This window comes from Archocentrus centrarchus, chromosome 5 (assembly GCF_007364275.1).
Source record: "Archocentrus centrarchus isolate MPI-CPG fArcCen1 chromosome 5, fArcCen1, whole genome shotgun sequence".
Classification (NCBI taxonomy): domain Eukaryota; kingdom Metazoa; phylum Chordata; class Actinopteri; order Cichliformes; family Cichlidae; genus Archocentrus; species Archocentrus centrarchus.
Window position 1 is genome coordinate 9,775,280 of NC_044350.1, and position 25,442 is coordinate 9,800,721.

Genomic DNA, 25,442 nt, shown 5'->3' on the forward strand with positions numbered 1-25,442 from the left:
CGCAATATCCACCTCCGTGCCTTGAATGGTAACTAAAGCCGTTGTGGATCTCTTCCTCCTAAAGTCAATCACCGTCTCCTTGGTTTTACTAATATTTAGCTGAAGGCATTTGAGGTTGTACCAGTCCACAAAGTCCTTGATCATGCCCCTGTATTCCTCTTCCCATCCTTCACTGAAACATCCCACAATTGCTGAATCATCAGAGAATTTCTGAAGAAAGCAGGCGTCTGAGTTGTACTGGAAGTCTGATGTACAGTATAGATTGTGAAGAGAAAGGGGGACAGGACGATCCCTTGTAGCATTATTTGTCAGCAGATTATTGGAGACACAGTTCCTCAGGCAAGCATACTGTAGCCTGAAGGTTAAGTAGTCCGTGGTTCAGGTGAACAGGGCTGACTCTACCTGCATCATCAATGGTTGCATCCAAGGAGTCCAGGTGGCAATACATTCTCTGCGGCAGGTAGATGAGGGCGTCTTCCACTCCTATGCTTGGCTGGTACACAAACTGAAGGGGATCTATGCCTCTTTTCACCTTGGGTCTCAGATATGAGAGGACCAACCTCTCAAGTAAGCACCACAGGCAACTGGCAAGAAGGGAGGAGCTATCGAATCTATTGAAGTAGGCATTAATGTTTGTCACTTAACTATTAGTAATTACCTGCAAATTACCCACAAACATAGCCACATGGGGGCATAATCAGCCAAGAAAATATGCTAATAAGTCACCAGAAGCACAGCACTACTTCACACAACCTAAAAATATATCTTTTTTTTTTTCCCTCGTGGAATCAAAAATGGTATTGGGTGTTGAGTATTTTCCTGGGTATCAGTATCAAGTTTGAATTTCTAGTATCATTACAACCCCGGTATATTGTCAGTCTGATCAAATTTTTCTGTTTTCTGTGACGATTTGAATTCATGTTTAATGTAACATTAGCCTACTGCATGAATTTGCTGAAACAAAGATTCGGGAAGTGTGCATGCATTTCTGGTCTAATCATCTAATTAATCACTTGATGGCAACTTTATTCATTAAGTGAAAGGGGAAAAAAAAGAGAAAAGAAAAAGAAAAAAATTAAAGATAAACCCAACACTAGATAAAGCTGCATCTAAATACATAAACATTGCAAAAATTAACTGTTTTATTTATCATGTTTGTTTGTTCTCGCTCTCAAAATTTCAAGTTTTTAAGGTTCTTCAAATGTTCATAAATGCTGCTGTGCTTTTTTTATATGGGGGGGTGCAGTTTACTTCTTTAGGAAGTTTGCTAAGGTGCACTGAGATTGGTAAGTGAGACTTCCAGTCCTCTCTGTTGTTTAAAGGGATTTTCTGGCAGCATAAAAGAATATGAACATGAGCCGCATATAGCACACTCAAGGCATGCTCAATTCCTACTTCATTAGAGCTATCCACTGCTTTCAAAGTATCTTAACCTGTCCTTCATGGCTTTCAACAACAAAGTTTTCCCACTTCTGAACCTCTAAGCCACCAGCATCCGCCCCCTGCTTCCATCTACATGACAAAAGGGGAAGTGTGGCAAAGTATATTTTGTAAAGTTGACCTTCAGAGGTACTTTCTGGATTTTCATTTATTTCAAGTGCATTAAAGGCAAATACACAAACACACTGACACGAAGAAAAATCAAAGCTATTCCTCAAATGTGTACATTATGAAAGTTATAGATATTGTTATGGGAGCAATTATGTCATTTTCCCCACTCTATTATACCCATATACTTAAATAAAATGCTAGAGTTTAGTCTATAACACAGCAGCATGGATGAGATTAAATACTTCACCAAATGCATCCTCACAAACATTCTGTTTGGCCTAAGGCGCTGAAATGGTTGGTCTTAAACTCAAACTGTGTCAAGATAAAAGCTTGTTTTTGTGTATATGAATCATCATAATGTAAATGACAGCTGAATGTCTTCACAGTGTGTTGTTGGGAACTTTTTCATAGAAAATGCAGTTTTTTGAACTTCTTGCCGCATGGTGTCTGAGAAGTTGCGAGACTCTTACTTGAATATGAAATTAGATTTCCAAGAATACCACACATTTGTCCACACAGGCGAAGAGTCTCACATAACCATTGTGGTGGTTTAGTAGCTAAGCTTGAGTTGCACGTGGTGAAGATGGAAGAGTGGAAATTCCAAATGAGCAAGCCAGGTTGAAGAGCATTGTGCAATATTTCTTTGGCCCCATTTTTTTTTTAACTTAAATGTTTATCTGTGGTAAACATCACCTTTCTGCAGTAAATCTAGGAAGCTCTTGACCTAGCTAGCTAATGTTTTATTTTATTTTGTTTTTTTTTTCCTTACTGAAGTGATATTATATTTCCTGGAGCTGCATCACAGTAGAAACATCCATTTGGCTTTTGGTCACTATTCTATATCTGGTTGTCTCTTAGGCAGAAAAAGGACATGGACATAAATGAGAGAGAGTTTCACTTTTACAGTGTGTCTTGCCTTTCACGTACAGTAAAACAAAACTTTTGAGTCACCCCTCATTTTTTTATATATTTATAGGAAAATTGGAAACAGGTTTAGAAAGTTATTGAAACTTGTTTAAACAAACATGGAAATACAGTATATAAGGCAACAACTGTTTGGACATTTGGAATTTTCAAAATAAAGCTGTTACCAATCAGATGCTCTCCAGATGGTATTGCATGGACAGTGCTTTTCTGTGTTCATAATTCCATCAATTCTGACAAGATTCAGAAGTGCAGCCCCAAACCGTGGCAGAGCCTCCACCGTGATTTACAGATGGCTGTGGACACATTGATGATTTGAACCAAAAATTTCACATTTGGATTCATCATTCCATAAAACCTGTTGCCACTGATTTTTCAGTCCAGTTCTTATGTAATTTGGCATTCCTCAGCCTTTTCTCCCCATTTGCATTCCTTAAGCATGGCTCCTTGACAGCCACCCTTCCACTCAGACCGTTTCTGATGAGGGTTTGGCAAACAGGAAATGAAGGACCACATGCATCTCTCATGTCCTGTCAGTTCTTTGCTTGATTCCACCCCCAACCCCCCCCCCCCTCCTCCATTTCTCAAAGGCGAGACTTTCCAATACAGTTCATTTGCTGTAGATCTGCATAGTTTCTTTTTTAGCCATGCCACGTTTTCTTTTGTCCATTTTTCTCAAATTTTTTTAAGAACACACTACACACCATGCTGAGATATGCCAAGTTTTCACCTGCATGAGCAAAATTACTATTTTGTGCCTGTCAGACTGTGTTATCATTGCCATTTTTAATAGATTCATCTAAAGAAATGGGAACAAATGATGTTTTTGCAACAGTGTGCCTAAAGATACAATTTATATAGTGGTTCTTTGTTAAATTATATGTTTTGTGTAAACACAGCAGTGGTTCATCCATTGAGTTAGGTTCCCTTTATATGCCTGAACGATTCATAGGTCAGTGTTAAGTGGTTTAGCAAACATCCTTCTCAAAATGATCCAGTACAAGAACTGGACTGAAAATGAGTGAAAAAGTAGCCAATGTCTATAGAAAACATTTGAAAGACCTTCAGAAAGCCTGGTGATCTATTGCTGGAGACCATTTCTGTATAAAGTATAAAGAAATGACGGGTGGCTCAAGAGCTTTGCAGCATTCTGTACACTGACATTTAAACCCAAGACGTGACACAGATAATTGGAAGATTGTCACGAGGTTTTCTGTGTTGTTCACACTGGTCTGCATACAGGTGTCTTTGAGTGTTTTTGATTATTTTTGTATAAAGATTAGTCACCTCATATTTAATAACCAAGAGAAATTTGTTTAGACTCGAGAGTCAGAAAGAATCACACACTGAATGACAGAGTAGAAAAAGTGGTAAAAACACATGTCACTAGGCAACCTCAAAAGTCCCACAAGAGAAACTGTCACAAAATGTTTGCAAAACTGAAAATGAGATTCATGAAAAAATCCTTTGCTTGTTAATTTTTCCTGCATTGTTGGAGAAAAATCAAAGGAAAAAAATTAATTGGGGGTAAACAAGGAAAATGGAGTAACTCTAAAATAATCCTCTCAGTCACGACACATTGCACAATTTTTGTGTTTGCTTGGCATATTAGACAGTTTTTGTTTAATTAGCATTATTTGTGCCTTTCACACCTGTCAAACATGTTTAAACTAATCTTAATGGGAATGCCTGGCAATGACTGGATCAGAAGGCAAATGATTACAATCATTAAACTCCACATGCTGTGTGATTTTTATCTCCCGACTGTCGACACCAACTGGCCTACACTGGAACAGATTTTATCCCACTTGGTCCAATCAATCATTACATCCAAATCATAACTATTAGTTTTCCAGAAGTTGCAATGTATATTCATCTCCTACAGTTTTTTTTTTCTTCTTCATCAGCCGGAGATTTTTGTATACATAAGGGTTGCTGGACTTCTACAGAGCCCCAGTGTGCAATGACTGATTGAAAAGCAGTGTAAAAATTTCTGTGACAAAGGATGAGACCAGAATGGTGAGTTACACAGAAGAGCAATGAGAAAACTGTCACAGCCCATGACCTCACTGCTTACTCACAAGACATGTTAAAGGCCATTTTCAGGACCCATTCTGTGCTCATGTAGGTTATGCCAGACCTCAATTTTTTTTCCTCATTTCCCTTTCTTTACCTACCCATATCTTCACACAAACCGATTTTGGCTGGAAGCAAAGCCATCTTTTCCTTGATTGGTTTCTATTCTTTGGCCTGCAGGAAAAAAATGGAATCCCAGGGGGCTTCGAGGTTGGAGGTGGCTGAGTGCTCATAAAAGACTCTTGGCCAGGGCATATGTGAGAAGACTCAGAGATGTGGATGAATGCGTGCAAGACATATCGATGCATACTAGAGTTAAGGTTCTGAAATAGTACAATTGAGCTATGTCAAGTGAGGATTTGTTTTCAGACTGTAGTTCAGTAGCTAATGTTTGTTTAAATATAGTCACCCTTAAAACATGTAATCATTGCATAGTTTTTGAAATTGGTGCAGAAACAGGAATTAACCTGAGTATGTTCAGTTAGTAAACTTAGTTTAGTAATCACATCCTTATGCCCTCAAGATGTAACCCCATGTCCACTGTGCATCAATCAGACAGGTATCCAGCTGCCTGTTGCGGTAGGTTTTTACCATCAGCTGAAACTTCAGATGCCACTGTCTGTCAAAAGGTGTCTCAGCCAGTGACATGGCCAATCTTTGACATAATGCTCAGTCTGTCTCTCTGCAGTCCCAAGAAGGGGCTGTCATGCTTCAGCAGGCCGGATAATTATTTCCCTCTTATCCCTCCTTGCCAGGGCCAATCCTAGCCTTCAATAGAAGTCAGGGCCTGCACCACTTCCCATCAGTTCTTTCTGTCTCTTTTCTTCTCCATCTCCCTTCTTCCATCTGTTTCACTTCACCTCACTCTCTGACTTTAAGACCTTCTTTTTTCCTCAGTCATTTTCTTTCTTGTTCTGTATCCTCTCTAAGAATAGATTTGCATGGTAAAATAGATACTCTGTTTGACAGAATCAATGGTCAAAGTAGCAAATGTTCCATAAAATTGCCATGTGGGGTGTTTGATTCTGTGAAGTGGTCATTTAATGCAAAGTTGGGGGAAATTTTGAGTTTCCCAAAGATGATAGTGTTACATGAAATTCAGTTCTTTTTTTTAAATTTAATTCTTCACTTTGCGGTGCAGTAGAAGTTTCTGTCAGGGTTTTGTATGCTCATTACTCCTCCTGGAATTTTTCACTGCACCACTCACTGAATGAATGAAATAGACTGATAATATCAAGGAGAAAAAAAAAGGCAGAGTCTGGATGTAAAATTGCCTTTATGCTGATATCCAGGTTGATTTGTGAATTAATTCCTAGTTTTTGGACCTTTTCTCAGGGTCTGGACACCCAGATGCTACTCTACAATGACATACAAACTTGGACTTTTCAGTTGTGTTCCAATGAACTTAAAAATAAAGCAAATTACCCTGCTGACAATCATGAGATTGGGGCCTAGAGTGAAACTGGTGAAAACAAACTTAATGCAAAAGTTTATATTTGTTTCAATCATTCCCTTTTGATGTTCCAGACAAGCAGTTTGCCTATCTCAGAGTATCTCGAACAAGATTTAAAAAAAAAAAAGAAGGAAAATGAATCGCATGCTACCAAGAAATATACAGTGCTGTGCAAAAGTCTTCAGCCACCCTTCATTTCTTTATATTTTGCTTCCAAGGATCCAGACTTCCTTGTAATTTTTAATGTGCTCATGAGTAATAGTTCTCCAGGCTTTCTGAAGGTCTTTCAAAGTTTCTGGATGATTGAACTTGCTAGATATACACTGTGGCACAATCAGTGTCAAATGCCTGAATGTTTTTGGGACAGCAGAGAGATTAAGGTTGAAATGAAGACCATGGCGTGCGTTTTTTTTTTTTTTTTTTTATTGGCTTGACCCAATTATGGCAAAAAAGTAATCAGGTGATCTAGGTGGTCACTGGCCAGCTTTTGGTGTGAATTGGAGTGGTAGTTTTGCTGTAATATTGTTAACAGTCATGCATACCAAACATACCAAAAAACAATACCCCAGGGAAATAACCACTTGTTACAGCCAAGGTATGCAGAAGAGCATCTCTGAATGCTCAACACATTGAAGCAGATGGACTGCAGCACCAGAACATCACATTAAGTGCTACTCCTGTTAATGAAGAACAGGAAGATGAAGCTACAGTGTACACAGACTCACCAAAATTGGACAATAGAAGATTAGAAAAACATTCCCTGGTCTGACGAGTCTCGATTTCTGCCGCAACATTCAGATGATGTGGTCTGAATTTGGTGTAAACAACATGAAAGCATGGATCCATCCTGCTTTTTATTAACAGTTCAGGCTGCTGCTGCTGCTGGTGGTGTAATGTGTGGGATTCTTTCTTGGCACATTTTGGGCCTCTTAGTACCAACTGAGCATCGTTTAAATGCAACAGCCTTCCTGGTTACTGTTGTTCACCATCTCTACCCCTTTATGACCACGCTGTACCCATCTTCCAATGGATGCCTCCAGCAGGATAATGCACCATGTCACAAAGCTTAAACAGGTCTCTTAAACATAACAGTGAGTTCACGTTACTCAAATACCCCCCACAGTCACCAGATCTCAATCCAGTAGAGCACCTTTGGGATTTAACAAGGTGCTGGAAATATTCCTCAGAGATTTGGGCCATATTGACACCTTTGGGGTGGCTGTAGCTCAGGAGGTAGAGGAGGTCACCGAATCGGAAGGTTGGCGGCTCGATCCCTGGCTGCTCCAGTCTGCATGCCAAACTATCCTTGGGCAAGATACTGAACCCCAAGTTGTTCCCCGATGCAACCATCGGAGTATGAATGCGTGTGTATGCGAGACAGAAATCACTTAATTGTAGAAAGAAGGTCTTGTATGAATGCGTGTGAATGGGTGAATAAGGCATGTTGAAAATAGCGCTTTGAGTGCTCAAAGTACAGTAGAAAAGTGCTATATAAGAACCAGTCCATTTACCATTTATCATGTGATGGAACTGGAGTTTTGCCTTGGATGTGCAGCTGACAAACCTGCAGCAACTGTGTGATGCTGTCATGTGTCAATATGGCCCATATCTCTGAGGAATAGTTCCAGCACCTTGTTGAATCTGTGCCTCGAAAGTTTAAGGCAGTTCTGAGGGCAAAAGGGGGTCCAAGTGTGTTTACCTTTTATTTTGCTTCTACTGTTTGATTTCCTTTTTGTGAATAATACTGAAATATGTGTCAGTGCCCTGCAATTATAATTTAATGCTACAATTGTTGCTCTTTTTGGAGGATAACTTGTGAATTCAGTACTTCTCTCAAACATCTTATGGGCCCTTATGGATCTAGTTTTCAGCTGCCTTTCAGTTGTCCCTTCATTAAGATTAAGCTCTCTGAGATTAATTTTAAACTAGAGACATTAAGAAATCCCAAACAACCCATTGGCCATCTAAGGCAGCTTGCTGCTTTCTACTTCAAACATGGGCAGAAACAGAAGAATCGTTTCTCACCAACTGCTCTTCCTTTCAATCCAAGATGTTTGACTAGAGCCAGCAGGCCTGCCTTGATTTGGAAGCCGTGAATGTTAACCTGTGGCCCCAGGACCAAGTACTGGGCCCCCAGCGGATCGAAAACAAATAAACAAGACCTGCCAGAGAAGGCGGTGACAGTACAGGCTGTCTCCAGTAGATAAGACAGAACAATAGCCCTTAATAGGCCACAGAGAGACACACACCCATCTCTATCCCTGCCTTTTTTATACTCCTATCTGCTTGCTGGTAACAAAGGGAACAAGATTCTTTCCCTTTTCTATCCTGCAGAGAGATTAGCAGTGCTTAACAGCGGTATGGGCATAAAAATGTGTATTTGAGTGATAATTCAGCAACGCACGCACAACTCGTGACAAGGAGCCTTGCAGAATGAGAAGGAATACAATGCCTTTATTCCCTTCTGGGCTAAAATTTGGAGGAGAAAAGTACATCATGTTTGTTTGCTACTTATAACAGTATATGGAAATGAGCACCAAGACATCCTGAACATGGAATGTTGCTTTCTAAAGTTGTCTTCATTTTACAGATGACTGTTTATGTATATAGTGATAGAGAGCTGCATGTGCCCATAATAATTATGCACAGTCTACCCCCCCCAAACATGTATTCAGGCATGTTTCATAAAAAAACACACATGCACAGACACACAGGAGGAATACAATGAAGGTCCACATGAGCATGTTGAATTGTCAGAGTTATAGCTCTTTCTTGTCCTAAATGCAGTTAGTGGGGTGTATAATAGCAGGCAGAAAAGCCTGTTTCTCCCGTGAAGGCCCTTTTTTTGACTTTGACGCAAAAAAAAAAACCTTGGCTGAGTATCTGAATGCCAGCAGCAATGATCCTATTTTCTAAAATTTGAATCATTTCACCGGCACCCAGGTAGAAGGCAACAGCTCATGCTGTAACTCTGCCTGAAAGAACACACAAAGATCCCCTAAAAGAGTGAGCTGGCACATTATACCTGATGCCTTTATGCTGAGCGCTGATGAAAGAAATCCTCCCCGCTGCCAACTTTGCTCACCTGAAATGAATGCCTTTAAGGAAAGAGACTGTAGCATTTTTTTTACCTTCTGTTACAGAAGTACAGAATGTGATGTTGAAGGTTTTAGCCGGATTGAGGGGTGCAGTGCTATTTCACACCTTAAATCTGGATTTCTGAGATGCTGAGAGGATGAGTGGAGCAGAGAAGTTAGTCTTTTGATTGCACAGGGCATCAAACCAAGGGGATTGGCCCTAAATTTGGCTCCCATTCTTTTTGCTTTTTTCCCCCTGTTGTGGCATTTTAACCCCACAGCTCACTAACCTGCTGAGAAGCAGGAGTATTTCATAGCTAATGCGCCGTTTTCATTCTACCACAAAGGAACAATATGGTTCACTGCACCACGTCGTACATTTCTGAAGTGAGTCATTCCAGGACAGAATATCATTAGAAAAATGAATAGAAAGCACCTCTATTGCTGCCTTGTTCCCTCTGGTAAGGTGTCTGTTGTTATAGGTATGGGTCTGTGATCTCTGCTTGGAACATAAAGAAGCTGAATAACCATTTATATCAAATGTCTGCTTGTTTGTGGTCGGCTCTTTGCACAGGGTGAATAATGCTCCTCAGGATGCACATTCTCGTAAAACGAAACCAGGAAAAAAAAAATAAAACAAACTTTCAGCAAAGTGCAACTTATTCCATGCCACATCCATATTTCTATAAACTGCATTTACTTCTATGCCCAGCAACATAAATCATGTCTTATATATCATTAATATACATTGGTGTCAATAGGAGACGCATGAATGGAAGAAATATGGTTCATCCCATAGAGACAGAGTTGAAAAATGGGCTGTAGATGGGGTGAGAATAGAGGCTTCTATAGTGAATCTGCAAAAGGGTCTAAATCTCTGCTGCCCCCAAGTGGGACTCTACATAATGGTGTGTGCGTGCTTGTGACACTAAACAACTGTGATACAATATGTGCAGTTTCAACCACCAGAAATAAAGAAGCATACTGTTATCATAAATTGGTGTCCCGTGTTGCTGTTACTCAGTGTCAGCTGTGTAACATTAGGAGCACTCCAACAAAACTGTCATGTTGAATACATTACATTGTTAATGCACTGCGCATGTGATGATGATACATGCATTGTTTGTTCACTGCTAACACAAACAGCTACAATGATTATCTTCCCTCATTTGATCTTTCTTTAAAGCTCTGTTTATGCTCTGCATTTTTCTTGATCTACTATAGGTCGCTGTTGGTCAGGATAAAAATTGCTTACGTACGTAGACTCAAGCATAAGAATTTGGTTGACTATATTTGATCTCTGAATAATATACAGTTGTTGTTGTGACAACAACGTTGGCAGTGTCATTCCTGTTGTGTGCCGCACCTGCACAGGGTAATGGAGAAACACACACTTCCACATGTGCCCTAAGGCAGGATAGAGCATATATGGCAGAAAAGGGAAAGACTATAGACAAATATAGACTCAGTGAACTCTGCATCACATCAGCTGGCAGTGACAGGGATGTCTGAGGTAATGTGTTGGTACAATTTCTGTCATTTCTCATTTATGGTCATAGAGAAAACATTATCACTAATATATGTTTCCTCTAAAAAGTACGGGAATCCGCCCTTATTTCAACTGCACAGGTAGTTTGTACGTGGCTCTACTTCTGTGGACCCATGTTTAATGCAAACACATAGATCACACACTGTGTGGCAGAGAAATTCATACCAGTACTGTAGTGTCAGTAATGAACAGCAGAGATACTTCAAAGCTTCTCCTTTATAAGACATAGATGTTTTACAATAGGTACATTTTTACATTGAAAATCAAAGTGGAAAAAAAGATGCGGCAGGTTAGTCCATTTTGCTGAAATTTCATTGCAGCAACACAAAATGGTACTCAGTAGCTTATAAGGCCCCCACATGCTTGTATGCATGCCTGACAACGTCGGGGCATGCTCCTAATGAGAAAACAGATGGTGGACCGGGGGATCACTGAGCTCATGGACAGTCTGAGGTGCAACCTGGTGGTGTTGAATGGATCGAAACATAATGTCCCAGTGGTGTTTTTTTTTTTGGATTTAAGTCAAGTCAAGTCAAGTCAAGTTTATTTATAAAGCACATTTAAAACAACGACGTTGACCAAAGTGCTGTACAAGATCTGTAACCCCAAGGACTATACTAAATAAAAATAAAAATATATAAATAAATAAATAAAATAATAAAATAAAAATAAATAAATAAAAACATTAAGAACAATAAATAACATAAGAAAATTAAAAATTAAAACGTTTAAAACAAGTACCATAAAATACCATAAAACAATCATCTAAAAGGAGGTAGCACTGCAGCCAAATGCCAAGGAAAAGAAATGTGTTTTTAATAGAGATTTAAATGTGTGTATCGTCTGAGCTGTGCGAATATGGAGAGGTAGATCGTTCCATAGCTTTGGTGCTGCTGCTGCAAAAGCTCGATCACCTCTCTGTTTTAGTCTAGTTTTAGGCCTCTGTAAGAGCAGCTGGTTCGATGACCTCAGAGCTCTTACAGGGGTGTGACAGTGAAGCAGCTCAGACAGATACAAAGGTGCCAGTCCATTTTATGCTTTAAAAGTAAGCAATAAAATCTTAAAATCGATTCTAAAACGGACAGGGAGCCAGTGAAGGGATGACAGGACTGGGGTAATGTGTTCATGCTTTTTTAAACCGGTTAAAAGACGAGCTGCCGCATTCTGGACTACCTGCAGGCGGCGCACAGATGATTGATCTATGCCAAAGTACAGAGAATTACAGTAGTCCAGGCGGGAAGTAATAAAAGCATGAATAACTTTTTCCAGGTCCTGCTGTGGGAGATAAGGTTTTACCTTGGCAATGACTCTGAGTTGGTAAAAACTGATTTTGGTAACAGCACTTACTTGCTTCTCCATTTTAAAACTACTATCTAAAATGACACCCAGATTTTTCACAGCATCACGACAGTGAGGAACCAAATGACTCGGAGTGCCAGAGGAGTAGCTTGAGGGGTCAAATTTACCAAAGCATATGACCTCGGTTTTGCTTTCATTAAGTTTTAGGAAATTGTTTCTCATCCAGGACTTGATGTCACTTAGACAGTTCAGCAGAGGTTCCCATGGATCTCTGCTGTTCAGTTTGATGGGCATATACACCTGGATGTCGTCAGCAAAACAGTGGAAACAAATATTATGTTTCCTAAAAATCGACCCTAGAGGCAACATATACAATGAGAAAAGTCAGGTGAGCGCGGGGGGTCAGTCGATGGCCAGGCATTGTCGTGCACCAGGAGGAACCCAGGACCCACTGCGCCAGCATAGGGTCTGACAGTGGGTCCAAGGATTCATCCTGATACCTAATGGCAGTCAGGGTGTCGTTGCCCAGCCTGTAGAGGTCTCTATGAATATGCCTCCCCAGACCATCACTGACCCACCAGCAAACTGGTCATGCTGAACAATATTACAGGCAGCATGTTCTCCAAAGCTTTTCCAGACCCTTTGACGTCTGTCGCATGTGCTCAGGGTGAACCGGCATTCATCTGTGAAAAGCACAGGGCGCCAAGGCAGCAATGCCCGGCCACCTGCCAATTCTGGTATTTTATGGCAAATGCCAATTGGACTCCACAGTGCCAGACGGTGAGCGCAGGGCCCACTAGACATTCTCGGGACTTCAGGCGACCCTCATGAAGTCTGTTTCTGATTCTTTGGTCAGAGACATTCACACAGGTGGTCTACTGGAGGTCATTCTGTGGGGCTCTGGCAGTGCTCATCCTGTTCTTCCTCCCACAAAGGAGCAGATACTGGTCCTGCTGATGGGTTAAGGACCTTCTACGTCCCTGTCCAGCTCTCCTAGAGTAACTGCCTGTCACCTGGATGTCTCCTCCATGCTCCTGAGACTGTGCTGGGAGACACAGCAAACCTTCTGGCAATGCCACGTATATATGTGCCAACTTGGAGGAGGTGAACTATTTGTGCAACCTCTGTAGGGTCCAGGTATCGCCTCACACTACCAGTAGTGACACTGACCCTGGCCAAATGCAAAACTAGTGAAAAAAGTCAGAAAAGATGAGGAGGGGAAAAATATCAGTGACCTCCACCTGTAAAACCATTCCCGTTTTGCGGGTTGTCTCATTGTTGCCCCTTTAGTGCACCTGTTCATTTCATAGACACCAAAGCAGCTGAAGCTGATGAACACCCCCCTCTGCTACTTAACTGACCAGATCAATATCCCAGATGTTTGTGACTTGATGTTATAGTCTCATTAAAAAGTGTTCCTTTAATTTTTTGAGCAGTTTATAATAGCTTCCCTTTTTACAGAATTTCCTTTTCATTCCTTTCAAAACTGTGCCTGAAAGCAGTCTTTGTTGCAGCAATCTTTTCTTTCTTAGCATTTAGAGGTTAGTGGTCGTTTGCAAATGTTTCCCCCCCCCCATTTTCTATTCAGATATGGACAACATAAAAGAAATGTAAGACTAATGAGAAATGTAAGATTAATTTACAATAATAAAATTAGAGTCATAGAAAAAGAGGGGGGAAAAAAATGACTAAAAGTTTAAATGAAATAGGACAATTGTGCTTTTGTGATGTGAGCTAAAACTTCTAATGAAAATGTGGTTTCCACTGGTGACAATTAGAATTTCTGTGAACGGATGGGGAAGTTGTGTGCTTGTAAATATTAATGTGTTAGGTAGTGTGCATTTGGCAAAACAGATTTAGTTTGATACTTTTTAAATGATAGCAAAATATCAGAGAGAGATGAAGAAAACGAATGACTAAGCCAGGAGTATTTGTACCTGTAAAGCTGTTGAGTTGCACTCAGCCTGTGAAAACAATCATATTTTTCAGTGACTCTTCAGCTTTCTCATAGATTGGGATTTCACTGAAGTTAAAAAAAAGCACATATTGCAAACTTGGGAGTTTAAAAGATATAAGTATTTACCATGAACAGACATTTCATCTTGTAACCTTTCTTTGCATTTGAGACTATTCATTTCCTGTATTTTCCCCTTTTTTGGGGGGGGGGGGGGGCATTTCTGTGTGTGATATACTTAATCAGCATGAAACAGTTTCCTGTGTGAGCTGAACTGCTTTCTCAGTTTCTTTGCATGGTGAATGAGTTTTTTTATGGCATTGCCTATGTTCGTGTTTGTTTGTGGGAGCTCTCCCCTGGTCTCGTGTCATTCTCTGCTGTTCATACGGAGATGCTCATTTGGATAGCATATAGAGGACAATGCCATGGCTGTCGCTCTGATAGTTATCCAAGTCCTTGATCTTCTTTCCCTGTAAACATCATTACCACACACTGACAACATACACATGCACAACAGGCACGCACACACAAACACACAAACGCACACCCACAAGCTGCTCATCCAAATCGGCGCTAACAGATTAGCAGTGATTATAAACAAACATGGAGGATTAATCCTGTGTGCTCTCAGTCTACTTTTCCACTGAGCTAGCTAGGGTAATTACCAAGTGCTAGATTGTCAGTATGTAATCACACACACATGCAAACACACACACAAGCTGCATTGCTTCCCTACTTTGTGGTATCACTTTTGTGCGTGTTTTGTAAGAAAGTTGAGGACTTCTTCATAGTTTCAGGGCAGTTGTGCTACAGTAAAGATGATGAGATGTTAAACCACTTTCCAGTAATCTGACAGCACCTGAACATGCACACTGGTCACTCTTTCATTAAAGTCACAACAGCAATCTGGATAGGTCATCCAAAATAACATTTACATATCGCTTTCCACAGAACGCTGACCTAATGCATGCTAACATTAACAGATAGGCTCGAACATCTCCTGCATTCTGGAGTTACACAGCTCAATAACGCACACTGCTGTGTTAGTGAATGCCCTAAACAGCAATTACAGCCTTTTATCATGAGAAACACACTTTCAGACTCTGTCTCACAGTCTTAGTCTGCCCATGTTAATAGCACAGACGACTCACAGCTGCTCTTTTTATGCAGCAAAATGTGTTTTTAATGCACACCTGACAAAGTGTGAACTTCGCACTTTCCACACCTTACACTGCCAGCAGAGCACAGACACATTTCATATGTCTCTGCATGAGTTTGTCTCTTTCACATTGCACCGCAACTTTGCAGTGAAGTGGTTCACCCAGTCAAAGTCTGTGAACGACAAATGGCACAATACACTGCGTCATTATTTATGTAACAAAAACTAAGCCAAACGGCTGAATCAGTGTGTGAAAAACTAAGTACACCTCACGATTCAGTAGCTTGTAGAAACAACTTTAGCAACAATAACATGAAGTAATCATTTTGCTTGACTTTATCAGTCTCTCACGTCATTGTGGAGGAATTTTGGTCTGCTCTTCTTTACGGCCTTGCTTCAGTTCATTGAGGTTTGCAAGCATTTGCTTATGCACAACTTTCTTGGGGTGGCTGTTGCTCAGGAGGCAGAGAAGGTCATCGACTAATCGGAAGGCTGGCTGGCTACATCAGTCCGCATGCCAAAGTATCCTTGGGCAAGATACTGAACCCCAAGTTGCTCTCCGATGCAGTCGTCACAGTGTGAATGTATGGAGTATGAATGTGTGTGAGCACTTGGCTGTAGAAGGAAGTGCATGTGTGAATGGGTGAATGAGGCATGTTGTAATAAAGGACGTTCAGAATATTGTTTCCCCTGAGATACTGTGGCTCAAGTAAAAAAGAAAGTTTGGGCATCATCAAAGAGTATAAGAAAAGAAGAAAACAGGTGTAGGATAAGGAGCATGTCAGCCTGAGATGAGAAACTCACTGCAAAGAGGGGAAAAAAACATCTCCAGCATCCATGGGACAGTGCCAAGAATCCAGCAGCAATGGTCATTTTAATGAACGTTAATTAGTAGGAGTAGTCACAGCAGTAGCAGTATTAGGATTTAGCTCAAAAACATGTTTAGATTTTCTAACACCGCCAAGCCTTCATCATTTTTTTATAAACATGTTCAGAGGAACTTCTAAATTTGTTCCTAGAGTTCACACAAATTTGGGTCACAAATATTGATGAGTCAGTGATTTGTGTGCGAAATGTCTGTACACACGGTTTATTGTGTGTACAAACATTTCAAATATTGATGAGTCAGTGATTTGTGCGTGAAGTGTCTGTACACATGGTTCATGCCTGGATTTGTGCATACACATTGTTTGTAAATGAGCTCCGTTGTTCCAGACATTCGTGGTTTGTTCAGATACAGCTTTGCAAACCTAAGCTGTGCTCCCATGTTGTTTTCTTACTGAGAAGAGGCTTTCTCCTGGCAACCCATCGAAACAAGTCATACTTGTTCAGTATTTTTTAAATATACTATCATGAGCTTTAACGTTTAACGTGCTGACTGAGGCCTGTAGAGTCTGAGATGTAGTTCTTGGGTTTTTTGGACTTGTTCTGATCATTGCACGGTCTGAACTTGAGGTGAATTTGCTGGAACGTCCACTCCTGGGAAGAAGATGGCAACTGTCTTGAATGTTTTCCACTTGGGAATAATCTTTCTCACTGTAGAATGATGGATTTCAGATTATTTGAAAACGGCTCAATAACCTTTCCCAGATTGATGGACAGCAACACTGATGTTTACGATCATTGTTGATGTCTTTCTTCACCTGAATGCGCCAGCCCAGCAAACTGCCAAAACTGCTGCTCTTATAAATTTTGGCTTAGTTTTTGTTAAATAAATTCTGACATAGGATAATATGTCATGTTTTATCTGAGGCTGTATTTACCGAATTTTCAGACCTGCTAAGGACAAGATTAGAGTGTACTTCTACCATGACTGTATGTGACAAGATCAGTCAGATCTCCCATGTAGTACTTTATGTTGCTTATCCCGTTCCTTCAGTAAGTTCTGAACACCAGCCAGATCTGCATCATCTTTTTTCTTTTTTTTAAATCATGTCACCAATTCTCTGCCATTTTTTATGCTACTGTTTGCTTACTGCATGCAGACAGTACAGCTGAAATTTGTATTCATCTTATTATTTCACGTTTGCTGTTGGGTTAATTCTTTTTTCTGTTGCCTACTTTCACAGGTTGAAGCCATCCTGGTCAACATCTTCGGGGGCATTGTCAACTGTGCCATCATTGCCAATGGCATCACCAAAGCTTGCCGAGAGCTGGAGCTCAAGGTGCCACTGGTGGTCAGGTTGGAAGGTAAAACAGCACATTATGCTTGCCCGCAGGGAACCACATAAAAGTCTTTGTTTTCCCTCTCTGACACTCTTAGTAAGCTGGTCACAACAGGTGTTCCCACTCGCACAATACAGACATCATTCCTCTCAGAAACATCTAGCCTGTGATGAAAGAACTTAACCTTAATGAGCGTTTCATGATGATGGTTAATGATGCTGGTCCTACAGCTATAATGTGCAACTAGGCTTACAGTTATGTCACTTGTCACACATCTTGATGAGTTGTTCACCTTGACCTGACATAAATAACATCATCATGACATCAACATAATCTTACTCCAGTTTTGCATTTATATGTCAGTAAGTTTAATTTTTCTTGATTGATACTTAAAGTCTCCTTACTCAGGGTGCAACTGGTTCCTGTCACACAAACATGCACGACTCGATAGAGACTGAGAATGTAGCTTGCTTTAGGTACAAAGGAACTCTTCCCCCACCTAGTTTTAAACTTCGGAGTCATTGTGTTATTGCTGCCGTGCTCTCAGGAGCATATCCATCTTCATTGTGGCCCAGTGTCCCAGAAAGAACAGCAGTGCATTTCTCATAGATGTCACATTCTGCTGCACCTGTCATTAGCACCAGCCAGAATAACTGTAGAGACAGCACTGATTGGCTCACCTTTCACCTGTATATGCTAATGAAACCTGCTCTGTGTGTGTGTGTGGGTGTGTGTGTTTGGGATGGCAGTGGTGACTCACAGAGGCATGGGGCCAGTTGGTGGTTAGCTTAATTGTCAAGATCCTGCTGAGTGGTGTGTCCAGAGCATAGAGCAGGGATGTGTGTGCATGTGTGTTAGCGCTTAGCATTTCATACTGTATGTCTGCACACAATCTGCTATTTGTAGGTCAGGGCGTGTAAGCTGTTTCTAGAAGCCCACTGTGTGTTGAGGTACTGCACAGTAGTGAGGGCATGGTTGTTCAGAGCACAGTGTAGAGGGAGAATTTTACTTTTAAGTGTCATTTCTACTCATTTTTCCTGAAGTCAAAGAAAAAATCTCCTGGAGGTATGCAGTTCTACCCCGTGTCTGAAATAACTTTAATCTGAACCAGAAATAATATTGTGAGGATATAAATGTGACTTAAATGTGAATTAAGCCAATTACCATTACACAGAATGAGCAAGCAGAGAAAGAAGCACTGGTGCTAGTTCAAATACAAAAGGTTCAAGATGCACATTTGTGTCTTTAGAGTACACAACCACTGAGATTAAGGGGCCATAGGAACCAACTAGACTGGCAATCAACATGGATACTTAATTATCCACCACAAGTTTCTAATACTAGCTGTAATTCAACATGACTCTGACTGTCCAGAAAGTCACTTCTGGTGGATGGTCCAACCATGTTACCCTGATCGGGGCCTAATCCAAGCCTTAGTTGTGGGTCATTACATCCTGGGCTGCAGCCTTGTGGAGAGGATTGGCTTTGAATCAATCAGCTCAGCTTGCTAGGCTGACTGCCGGGCAGTGAAAATGGCCCAGCGTTCTTCAACAGGATCAGAATGGATTAACAGGCACACTTTTAATTGGAAAGGCCCTAAAGGGCCAGGGTTGATTGCATTGGCGGAGAGTTATGTATTCCCATATGTAGGGAAGAGAGGCCATGTGGTCTAGATGCTAATAGGGGTATGTTAGTTGATAGGGTGTGCATGAAGTGTTTGATGTGAGCTGATTGAGTCTATCTGAAACAGTCTGTAATCTTCGTCATTAGTGCTTTTGCTCATCTGTTGCAAATTGAGCAAAGAACAGATATGCAGGCACACTATCAATATTGAAGGTATAGAGAGGAAGTAATACATAAGGAAGTGCTGTGCTGCCCTCTTTAGCTACAGTGTGAAGATGAACATACTGTATTTCTCTGTAGTATTGTCTGCCACTATGAAGGGAAAAAATCCTCTTAAATAGTCTTTGGCATCCAGGAAAAAGGTGACTACATTCATTTAACTCGATTACAAGCCGTTCCCCGACTGTCTGTCAAAGAGTGGAGGCTGTATGCTCCTTAAGCTTTTCCTCATATATAATTAGAAAGAGATCTGAGGCCCTGTATCAATGGTTGAGATGGCAACATCAGTCCTGACAGCATCATTATAGCTTAAATAGCCACCTGCTGCAGCTATATACATTCAAACACACACACATACATACATACGTTTTATTGTCTTTCATATTCAATATTTACATGTTTAGTGATTAAAAATGCAATTTCTGATTTGTCATTCTTGTATTACCTTGAAATTTAGCCTGTAACTTATATCTCAAAGTAAATCGCACTGTTTGCCTCTTACAAAGAATCAGACAGGAATTGATCAGGTCATGAGAATAAACGTCATGTTATAGAAACATGCAAATATGGAACACAGTGTGAAGATATTAATACCCTCAGGCTCTCAGTTAGTGAGCACTTATAAATACATAAACTCTGATGCTGCAGTATGCTGCTCCTAAATAACAGTTACTATGACACAATATGAATCAAAAATATGAAAAGGTGGATTCATGACAGACTACCATGTAATATATCAGTGTTCATTTTTGGTTGTGTAGATTGTCTGGCTGTCTGATCAGACTATGATGATATTCAGTTTTTTTAAGAACAGTTTTATTTCTCAGTATCAGCTACCTGTAAAATCTATGTGAAGTTTATCAGGCTGGTCTGGAGTCAGAGGGTCCTCCATTGATTTAAACGGCCTTTACTAAGTGCATCATTGGACTACAGCATTGTTCTGTTTATGCAAACTCCCAACACACAATGTTATGTCGGGGCAATGGGACAAATAAACAGACAAGACTAAAAATTTCATAAATCAAATGAATAAAAATGTTTGTAATACAAATTGTTTCTCATGTATTGACTCATTTCCTGACAACTGCAACGACATACCTGCAAATACACAAAAAAAGTTATGAATGAATTATTTACTGTATTAGTACTTTGGATGAACTTATTTCCAACAAAAAATTCTTTCACGGGGTACCCCAGTGCCTTCAGACAGCTGACAGATGGCGGGAATTATGATAGTGTGACACATCAAAGGCCCTCATTGACAGCCAGGAAATTACTAAGTGGGGAACTAATCACTTTCTAGTGTGGGGCAAACCATCGCTCAACACCAGTGCAGACGACCCACCAGCTCGAGAAACGAGAAGAAGGCCCGTGAGTGGACAGTAACTGCAGAAGCTTCCGGTCTAATTACCATGTAATTACCATAGATTTAAAAAGAAAAGGAACCAGGATCCAGTCAGTAATGCACACTTCATAATATTGTAAATAATTGTGCAATTTACTTTTGTTGTTAGTGGAGGTGGGGGGGTTATGCAGTTAAAGTATGCCGACAGTGCCAAGCACGCTAACCCAAGCATCCAAACAACGGCCCTCAGACCTGACAACATCTCAGATGTAACTGTGGCTCGTCCTTTGGTTTGCATTGAGGGTAAAAGTGTTTTTTTTTTTTTTTTTTTTTAAACCACAGCCTCAGACTGACAATCAGCACATGATTGTTTAACCAGCTGGCTTGAGTGTGAAAGAATGTGAAGGTTAAGGGGCTTCCAGTTTTTGTTGTGGCACCGACTTCACAAACAGAAACTGATAGAGATAACTTATCAAACTTCACATCATTTTTTCCCCTTATCTTCGTCTCGTATGGAAACGGTCTTTATCGTGTCCTTGACATATAAGGAACCATTAAAGCTATTGAATTTCTCTCTATGTCTGACTCTATAGCACCATATCCTTCCCTCATCAGATGACGGCAGTGCTAAACACAGCTTGTTAGGATAAAGCTGGTCATAAATGTAGGATTTGTACCATCAAGAAAGCTGCTCCAGTTCAAGCCTTATTATCCCGCTGAAATATAGTGGCCTGTAAGTCACGCATTAAAGCAACATTTTCACAATAGTCACAGGTAGGCTGGTTAATTGGCACAGAGATGTGAAAAACTGTGCTGTGAAGTCATAAAATACATCTTAAGGCAGAAATCTTCCCACCTGCTGATTAGTCTTTGGTTATTTTTTGTTTTTTAGCTTTGTCAGTTTGGACAGGATTTAGCATCGTGAAAAGTGGATTAAGATTTGATTGAATTTCTGGCAGTTGATTGTTATTAAAGAAAAAAGTTGAGACCAGCAAGTTAGTGTTAAAGTCTAGAGATTTCACAGTAATTAACAGGTCCAGTCGACTGATGAATATTTTCTCGGTCTGCATGTTGTGATGTTGTAGTGACAGTTTCTTACATTTAATCATGTAGTATTTTATTTTAAAATAATAGTCCTCCGGTTATTAGCTGACTGTGTATGCTGTGTCCCTATCCAGACTGTGAGTAGGTCTCTGGCAGCACCTAGTGGCTGCAGGTGAACACACACATCCACATACTTGAATTATATGCTACACACACACACATATACTCCTCCACACATGCCTAGCAATGCTGTATCCAGCTGGACTCGGCCCTTGCTGCTGCCGCTGCTGGCGTGAGCTATCAGTGCTCCCTGCTGCTCACAGTGGAACTGCAGTCAGCTTCCACACGCACTGTCACAGACAGACTCACATAAATGCACCTCTCTTGTGTGTCACTCCAGCGTGTGTGGTTGTTCCATCACACTTTACATGAATAAGGCACAGATGCAGCACAGGCTAAATAATACACCAAATACTCCTGCTGGTCATGAATATGTATGCACTGAAAAAAAACCAAAAACATTTTTACTTTATTGTGTTCCTGTATACACTTTCCATAGGCATATTTGTCTTTTCAGAATACCTTTTGCATTATGTATTTGCTGTGGGCCCATATGGCTGCTTCCACTTCTGTCAGTTTTATCTGGTGTTCTTTGAACTTTGTTGTGCTGCAGCTTCGTTTTAATCTTGTGACAGATAAGCCTGTCAGTATAGAAGCACGGATCCATCAATCCCAGTGCAGTTCACAGATTAGCCTGTTGAATGTAAAGCATACAGTAATGCACCGCTCTTCTCACTACAAGTCCCCGCACCAAATTGAGACGCACAGACTCACACAGAGAATATCTGCTGTTTGATGAGAAAATGACTTGAGACACCCTATCCCCTGTTTATGCACCAGAGCAAGGTCTCTTCCTGCTCTTATTCTAATTAATTGCATTGCAGAATTGATTGTTTAGAGTGTGAGCCTGCAGAAATGTGTTTGGAATGACTTATTATACGGCTGGACAAAAGAGATGAAATATTAGGCGTTAAGTGGCACTGGTAATAGAATTCCTCGTGAAAGGTCTATTGATCAGGGTGGCCGGGCCTCCGGAGAATTCACATATCATGCGGTCTTAATTACACGCCAGCCATGAGAGCTAAGGTCAACCTGTAAGCGACTGAGCATGCACAAACACTCACGCATCGACTCGTTTAACACCCGAGTGAATACAGGGAGACACTAATATACAGAAAATCACATCACACCTTTTGTGCATATTCAGTAAATCAGTGTCAAGAACGGTAAATAAAGTATTTTCACAACCATTTTAGAGACTTTTTCAACTGTCTTGTCTGAATAAACAGGAAAACCTCAAATTCAGTTAAATATCAGGAAAAACTAAGTAATAAATACTCAATAAGATCTTAAATCTGAATGAGGGAAAAAAAAAAAAAAACTAAAAATGTAAGTAATTAGAAGTAAAGCTAATAATTAAATGCTCCACCACTGTGCTGAGTTGTTGATAGCAGATCAGACAAATTCTGGGCTTTTCTCTTTCCCCATATCCATGTGTGAAATCAGTAAATGCCACATAAACAGCTGGCTTTTGTTGTTTTAGCTGTGAGGGGGCGATTTTGCCTCATTTGACCTTTTGCTCTGTTGCCCCCACCTCCCATCCCCGCCCCCTCCTGCGTCCTTCCGTCAACTAAGGGCGCCCCCTGCGCTGTGTTGTGACAGGCTTGTCAGGCTTGTATTTGGCCAAGCGGTGCGCAGCACTGGGAGGCAGCCAGTTCACTGTGTAGAGCCTCGGGGCTGCACAGAGGATATCCGGGTGTCTGCCTCTCTCCCTCTCTCTGCTTGGTTGTGGGTCTACCATGGGCGCCACTGTATCACCCAGCACCTGCTACCCCTGACCTCGCTGCAGCCAGGGGAGCAGACCCACCCACACGCGTGCACGCACGCACATACACATTGCCCTTTTGCCCGTTGTTCACACTCTACAGCATTCGGATCAGCAGTTGAATGTGTCACCGCTGACCCGTGACTGCATCTGTCTGTGTGGATTGATTCCTCCAGAGGAACTCTTCGTCTTTCACACAGCGTGGTTTTTAACATCAGTGCAGATGGCGGATCAGGTTCATCCTCGTTTAGCCATTTTCGTAATGTTGGTTGTCACCCGTGGTAACACTTTTTTTTAACTTGCTTTTGTTTTCCATTTCTCTCAGGGACCAACGTCCACGAGGCCAAGAGGATCCTGACTGAGAGCGGCCTGCCCATCACGGCAGCAGATGACCTGGATGACGCTGCTAAGAAAGCTGTGGCGGCCATCAAGAAATAGAGAATTCCGAGTAACCTCTCTATGCGCTCTTCGCCTGTCACCAACCTTCATTGCAGCCTCAGCGCTGCACCATCAGCCTCGTCTTCCACATGCAGACCTGCGAAACCTCAAGCCTTTGCTTTCATGCTGTCGGCCTTTATATTTTGATTTAACACCAGCGTACATTTCTTACTTTGATTGCCAGCTGAGATCCATATCACAGTTTCTTACATGATTCTGCTATTGCACTCATTTCCTTTCTGCAGATCAGATTAGCTGCTTTTAATTTCTGTAACCATTAAGTGTATATTATTTAGGAAAAGCCACTAAGATACTGAGAATTATTTTACATATTGAAAGGACGCCCAACACTTTGTCCATTCCATTTTCCAAGGCAAGCTTAAAGCCTTCTTGTGCATGTTGTTTTTTTTTGGGGGGGGGGGGGTGTTTGTGGAATATGAAATGAGAAAAGCATTTTCCATTTTCACGTCCAGCCTCGACCTGCACCAAGTCAAAGCCATGTTATCGCACACCGTTCATAATATCAGAAATGAATGGAAGCATCAGGCAGCAAACACTTTATACTTCATTGTTAAAGTTGGTTATGAAGACTCATCTGTGTTTCAAATGAAGTAGATGGTGCACTCACTCTGAATTTATGCATCGTGTCTTATTTATAAAGTGCTGCTGTGAGACAGTCCATTATCTGCTTTAATCTGTGCCTATCAAATGAAGGCTAATGGGGAGCTCTCTTTCTTACTTCTGGCAATAATTTCTTACACAGCTGTTGGGAAAATGAATTTTTTTAAAAAATTGTACTTTTTTTTTTTTTTTTTTTATAATCATGAATGGATGTTGACAGGATGTCTGAAATACAGTGCCAAAACTGTGTATGTAATTTGTGACATTAAAAGCAAACGTTTTAAAAAATATATACTTTAGTGCATTAAATTTGTTCAACCCCGTATTGGAGTATCCTGAAGGGGAAAAACAGGCAGCAGGTGGGAAGTGGGGAAGAAAGAGAAATTCTGCTGCATCTCCTGGGCATTTCTGAAGGAAGCACACTTACAGCATAAATGTGATGTGAGTGGGGAGGGAGAGCAGATCCTCAGCATGTTTTCTTAACGCCACTGACTGCACGAGCGTGAAACAGGCCGGTTAGTTTGCAGATGCGTACACAAGACTCTGTTAGGCCAAGAAATAAATCATTTTAGAAATTCAGTTTGCAGTGCAATATTGAAACGAGGGCAGCACGGTGGAGCAGTGGTTAGCGCTGCTGCCTCACAGCGAAAAGGTCCTGGGTTTGAATCCACCATCTGGCCTTTCTGTGTGGAGTTTGCATGTTCTCCACGTGTCTGCGTGGATTCGCTGCGGGTACTCCAGCTTGTTCCCACAGTCCAAAGACATGCAGTTAGTGAAAAGACTCAAATTTGCAAAAGAATAATATGTAATTTATAGGTTTAATATAAGCACTTTTCATTATTCTGACAGCTTGCTTTTTTATTAAGAGTCTATAACAATTTGTAGTTATCAGATCAGCTTTAAGTTACCCAGAGGCCAAAGTGCCAACTTCAAATGTCTGTTGTCTAAAGATATTCAATTTCCTAAAATGCCTTCCATCTGTTGGCTTTTCTTTCTTAAATGTTTCGTATTTATGATTAAAAATGCATAAATAAATAGATTTTAAAAATTTGTGCTAAG

At 40.8% G+C, this 25,442-nt stretch overlaps 1 protein-coding gene across 1 annotated transcript in view; it reads left to right on the plus strand.

The window, feature by feature from the left end:
- suclg2 (succinate-CoA ligase GDP-forming subunit beta) overlaps nucleotides 1–24,644 on the plus strand; it is a 106,289-nt gene extending 81,645 nt beyond the window's left edge. Inside the window, exons 10-11 of the mRNA XM_030729341.1 lie at nucleotides 17,112–17,232; nucleotides 23,650–24,644. Of these exons, the coding sequence (XP_030585201.1) occupies nucleotides 17,112–17,232; nucleotides 23,650–23,762 (234 nt within the window). The 3' untranslated portion in view covers nucleotides 23,763–24,644. The remainder of the gene's footprint in view (nucleotides 1–17,111; nucleotides 17,233–23,649) is intronic.
- Nucleotides 24,645–25,442: the final 798 nt, after the last annotated feature.